General features: G+C 42.1%; 1 protein-coding gene across 1 annotated transcript; it reads right to left on the reverse strand.

Moving 5' to 3' along the window:
* Positions 1 to 294: 294 nt before the first annotated feature.
* On the reverse strand, positions 295 to 4,897 carry svip (small VCP interacting protein). The gene is made up of 4 exons (XM_080504488.1): positions 4,478 to 4,897; positions 4,180 to 4,230; positions 2,061 to 2,174; positions 295 to 1,356 (listed from the first exon to the last, which is right to left on the reverse strand). The coding sequence occupies exons 1-4, from the start codon at positions 4,538 to 4,540 to the stop codon at positions 1,342 to 1,344; spliced, it is 243 nt and encodes an 80-aa protein (XP_080360614.1). The 5' UTR covers positions 4,541 to 4,897; the 3' UTR covers positions 295 to 1,341.
* Between the last annotated feature and the right edge of the window lie 1,126 nt (positions 4,898 to 6,023).

Genomic DNA, 6,023 nt, shown 5'->3' on the forward strand with positions numbered 1-6,023 from the left:
TTATTTTATTTTTAGAAAAACTAATTGTTAAGATTAAAGCCTATCAGCAAATGGGAACAAATTATTTAAAAAAAATACTTTGAGACAGGATTCTTTATTTTTATGACTAGAAAAAAAAAACTACTCAAAAGGATTTGCTATTTTATTTAACAAATCTAAAACCGAAGTTTCATTAAGTATCCCGACGGTGTCCTACAAATTCTACCACTGATAATTTCACTCAAATTCAAGTATTAACTGTACTGAATTTTCACTAGATTAATTCCAAACATGACATCCACACAGGCGTAGCAGAAATGTGATTTATTGTAGCAAATACCATTGGCTAGATTTCTGTCCTACAAAAAAGCGAGAGCACCGGATTCACTTAAAGATCAAGAGAAGGCTTTGAGAAATGCACTCCAATAGCAGGTAAATATTGTCCAACGCGTGTTCCTTCATTTTCCGTCATTCATTGTAAACTCTACAGCTGAAATGACTCACCCAACACAACGGTGCAAGCAAGTTCAGCACAAAGGTCCGTGTGCAAAGAAGTGACTAACTTCAGCTTCAGATCATACTGTGGCATTTTACAAACACACTTTTTAATCTCATTTTAAATAAGCAGCCATGAAATCTGTGTTCTTCATACATTGTAAACCAAAGCAGCAAACTGAAGTTGTGCATTCAAAAATGTTTTAAATAAAGGGCCCTGAAGCAAGATAAAGATGAGTGTAAAAACTAATATCCCTAAATACATTTAGCTCACTACACTGACTGCAAAAAAACAACAAAAAAAAACCTTTATGCACCATTTGCACTCATCTTTGCATTGCCAATTAAAAAAAAAAAAAGACAAAGCCCTGGGAAAAGTAAAGCTGTGTTAACATGATGCTTCATAACGAACGGGTATTTGAAGGAGTCACACGGAATAAATTGTGGACATTAACAGAAAAAAATAAAGAAAAAAAATTATAACAACGGAACACTGAAACTAATATCTTAAATTAAAAAAAGTTCCTCCGGACAGTCTAATGCCAGTCACTGCCCAACTGTCGACTACTGGAACTAAAACAGTGCAGTGCATGTTCGCTTGCACTTTACCGACTCACCCTCGACCCGCCCAAACGTCTGAACTGGCGCGTGAGAAACTTGGCAAGTACTGCTGTGTTTTGTCAGAAGTAAACGGTCTGAAATCATTAATTACATGAAGTCAGAAAGACTGTAGCGGTTCAACGTGTGACACCGTGGAAACGGGCGAGAAGGGAATTAAAACGGCCAAAAGGTCCGACGTCTTCAAAGTCATGACGCAGCAACTCTTGGCGCGGTCTCAGAGGGGAGCGGAGGTCACCGTCAGGAGCTTCAGCCGACCTGCCACTGTGGAAACAAGGCAAACCCACGTTTTCAATTAGAAGCGTGGTCACTATGCAACTTTTTGTCCTTTTATACTGATGTATATTTTCATTTGGACGTTTCTAAACTCCAGGTGGCGCCATTACAGCACCTTCTTGTGCCACTGAACCGAAAATAAAGTGGAGAACTTCCCCTGAAGTTATAGTGGAGATATTACTTCGTTCCCTTTGGTAGAGGAAAGTAATTAAATTATTTAAGTGCTGAAAACTTTTGTCTAGATATTAATCGCAGAAACGCGAGGGCTGACCGGGTGATGTGGCCGCTGTGCATGTGCTTAACTGGACGTGTGAGAGTGCAGCGGCAAGCTTCAAGTGTGCCGCAAGAGGCCTAAAGTGGGTGTTAATGTGGTTTCCCCTCGCCAATAAATGCTGCAGCACCTCAGTTCATAAATGGAGGCCAGAGTTTGGAGCCTCGAGTCAGAAAGCTTAAAGGAGTTAGCGTTGACGCTGGCACCAGACAAACTTATTTTATTTGTTTTTACATGATCAAGTTCACTTTTACCGTTGAGGATATGATCTTCGTCGCCATACGACACCTTCCTTGTTAAGTAAATTAGGTGTTCCTGGGATTGATACATAGCATGAGCATAAAGTATATATTCAGACCCATTGCGTATCGAGATATCAATTCGATGGATTAAAAAAACCCAACAAAAACAACAAACTAACCTTCAATCCACCGCCACCAGAAACAGAAGTGGTCATCGCCTGTTTTTCAACCTCTTCTTGTTTTTTCCTTTTCCTCTCGACTGCGTCTGGATTTTTAACCCCCCTGTACGCTGTCTGGGGGTGGGAAAAAAAACACAGAGGGACAGGATCAGGCGGTAGCTTGTGTCTCAAATGTTTCATTTCATTTACAGAATATTAACAAACTGTTTAAAAAGCATGCAAACATTCATCACTTCAGCAAAACCATCAGACGTGTTCAGTCACAACTCGTAGCTCGTGACGTTCAGCCACCAAATTCAGCTTCTTGTGGTGGTGCTGTGCTGCGGACTGAAACCTGGCGGTGGGTTACAGCTCAGAACTCGTTTCTCCAGTGGTGGGAAGGGTGCGACTCAGGCTGTCGGGAGATTTGATGAACACGGTGACAGAGAGCAGGAAATTGTGGTAGTTAAAGTGAGAGCTGCATTACAAAGAATAAACCCGGGCGAGTTTCGATCCACGTCTCCTTACCTGAACACAACGTTAGCGCGGCTCTTACGGGTGCGCACGTGCCTTTTCTGTACGATACAAAAACCACTCACCACAATGTAATAATATGCCCTGCCTTTAATAAGCTTTCTTTTTTTTTTTTTTAAAGAAAGTTATCAAGCATTTGACATTCCGTAATCTTAACACAAAATGAATACACATTTTAATTTACATTTCTATTCCCCATATGTTTCACAATTCCAGCTATTTCTTTAAAAAAAAAAAAAAAAAAATCTAAGTTAATGCATACATATGGTGGTACACTGGTGCAATCTAATGAGACCTGAATAAACAGTAACAATATGTTCAGCAAATTAAATAATAATGAGTTTTGCCTGATGGCTTTAAAGCTTGAATTTGATGACATGTCGATTTTTGAGTGGAGTTCACCATCGGGTTGGGCTGGTCAACATCGTATGGACAGGTTTCAACTCTTTCCCTCTATAGGTGTGGCTGGAACATCCTTAATGCCTCTGGTTCACAAGTGTACCTAACGAATTGGCCTATGAGATTAAATTTGCGTTAACATTTCGGCCCTGAAGGGATTTAAACATTGAGGTGGATTTATTAAAGAAACACTAGTTAGCAATGAAGCCGCGCAGAAAGAAGAGTTCCTGGCTTGAAGCTCTAAACCGTGACGATAATCTGCCTGCACGGCTGACTTCTCTTTAAGACTCAAACTCCCATTAAACTTTAAGTGCCGTCTTGTGACGCACATTTGTCTTTGCTCTTTAACATTCTGCTATTTTATTTGCTGTTCTTTCTCTCTTTTATCAGATTTTTTTAACGGTATTTCATTGGATTTTAATCTACTTATTGTGTGTACTTGTATTGTTGTCATTGCGAGGGCCACATCTGTGGCCATTGTGTTGATTGTTTGCCAGATGACTGTGTGGGTTTCGTCCTAAATTTCATCTCAGGAACAACAGTCCCAGTTAGGAGCTCAGAGATGATTGGCTGACGCTGATTTAGGGTTAGGGGAAGTGGTGGTAAACCCAGTGACACAGTGTCAAAGACTTTCTAAGTATCTCGTGGTTGTGTCACTTGGCCTGTCGTCTCCTGGTTGAGTTTTCATCTTCGGAATAGGAGACGCAGGTTTGAGTCCCTCGTTTTCCTTTTTTTGCCTTCACCTTTAAAATGAATGGTGCTTGCAGTTACTCTCTCCACCATGAGTGACTATAAGGATCATTTATGTTTTTTGTCACATTCCTTTCAAAGCCTGACAAGAGGGGCTCCTGCAGACAGGTCGACTTGGGAAATCCAGAATGAAATGGAAGTGACAGGGACTGAAGTTTTTTTTTTTTTTTTTTTAAATCTGCTATTCCCGAGTGCTCAACTTTTTTTTTTCACATGACCGGTTCCTATAATTCTCACAATGTGCTTTACTGTGACATTGACCTCTGTTGTCACGAGACCTGAAATAAAAACGCCCCCCCACCAAGTATGTACTTATAGAAACGCCACTGACTGTACAGGAGACCGCTTCCCTGCGACACGCCCCGTTTTTAATAAAGAGTCCTGCATCAGATCGACCTCGATGTGTCTAATAATCGTCCACGTGATGAACAATAAGGTGCAGCCACTGTTGACTCACCTCCTTTTGTCGTTTCTCGGCGGCTCCAGCTAACTGTCGCCGTCTTGTGTCCTGGAAATATGAAGAAAAAAAAAAGATGTGAGCTGAAAACGGCTGCCTTTGCCTGGTGGACCATGTTGGGCCTGCAAGCTCAGCCGACATGTTCACCACCCCCAACATTACCCAGCACGGTCTAAAATAACATCAATTTATATATTTAACTTTAAATTTGTGCTCAGTTTAGGTTGGATAACAAGCGAGGCCATGATTGGAGCAGTGACACAGCCGTTTGTAAAAGTTTGCAGTGAAACAGACTCACGGGGTCTGGAGTGACCACCACGTCGTCCGCGGCTCCGCCAAAGCACGGTAAGCACATCCCCATGCTGAAGGTTTCCGTCCGGGCGGCAAAAGGCAACGCAGGAAATAAGTTATCGGGCTCTCGGGTTCGTCTGAGGATGCTGGGCTAACGCTTCGATATTTTCTACTCCCACAGGCTGCTACTAGCTCATCGGACATAACCTTTAGCTGGTAGCGGCTCCGGCTAGCTACGAAGACGTTAGCAAAGCGCAACTAAACGGCCGTTTTAAATTAGCACGACAAGCCTGGCTGCTTTTCTAAGCCATAGAATAACATAGTTGTCCTCACACCTCTTGTTCAAACGACGAGGCATTTGGGAGGAGACGGCAGTGTTGAAGGGAGTAGGCTAGTTTCCACCGAGTTTTGTTTTGGTCGGAGTGCAGCTGGCTGACAGCTCTTGACTGAAGGGCGTGTTCAAGAGCGTTACGTTCACAAACGCTGCTGACGCGAAATAAATCGACATCTTCAGGCATAAATACGTACTTACAGTGTGAAATCCTCATGAATTAGTTGTTTTTATAATTACTTAAAGCACATGATGCCGTATAAGTCTTTTTTTATCATCAATCGCGGAAACGTTTGCGAACAGTGCCTTTGAACGTAACTCACTGAACAGACGCATGTCAAGTCTGGTTCCTGGTTGCTGGTGCAACATTGCCACCCTGCGGCCAAAGACGGTATCAATCAAAGATTGCTATGGCAACAATATAATACACTGACGACTGCTGTCACTACATGCTTTTTACGGTTACATTGAAATCAGTTAGCACAATTCAAACATGTATTTCAATGCAAGACACGATCTGAGTTTATCAAAACATGCCAACAGAGCGCACAGTGTGGAAACATGCCTATTGTCAACTCCTTAGTAAAAACATTGAATAACCACTTGGCTCACAAGTGTGATTAACCTCCATGATACCAGATCAAGTCAGCTCTACTAAGATATTTTATAGCCTATTTCCCCTTGTAATTTGATGTCAGCCTAATGAGGAACCCCGGCACGTGAAATGAGTGATGTTCCACATGGCAGTTCCCTCTAATCAATACCCTACAATCAATATTCTAAGAGTTTAATGTGCCCCTTCTTCACCTGACAACCCTTCAAACTCCACCCATTCATCTTGGCTGCAGCGCCTGGGCTATTTCACAGCTGTGTGAAAAGTGCTGCACTGTGGGATGACAGGTCCATGAGCGTGCACAGCTTTTGCTGTCGTACAAGTGATCGTTAGGAAGCTTATTGATGGGAGGATTCACGCTGAAGGGGTGAGCATTGTGCATCCCATGGAAGTCACTGTGTCCCAAGGTCTCGGGACCTCCTCAGGTACGTTTTACTCACTCCTGAAGAAAGCACATGGCGCTGGTATGATACTGATGCTGCTGCTCGTTGCTAAATAAAATGTCCCATATCTTTTGTATACTTGATTTTGTCTACATAATTATTCCTCCTAATGTATTGTGCCTGAATGTGTTCCTCATATGTTTATAAGCTGTTGTGAAATAATTAT

This window comes from Blennius ocellaris (assembly GCF_963422515.1).
Source record: "Blennius ocellaris genome assembly, chromosome: 11".
NCBI classification, from domain to species: domain Eukaryota; kingdom Metazoa; phylum Chordata; class Actinopteri; order Blenniiformes; family Blenniidae; genus Blennius; species Blennius ocellaris.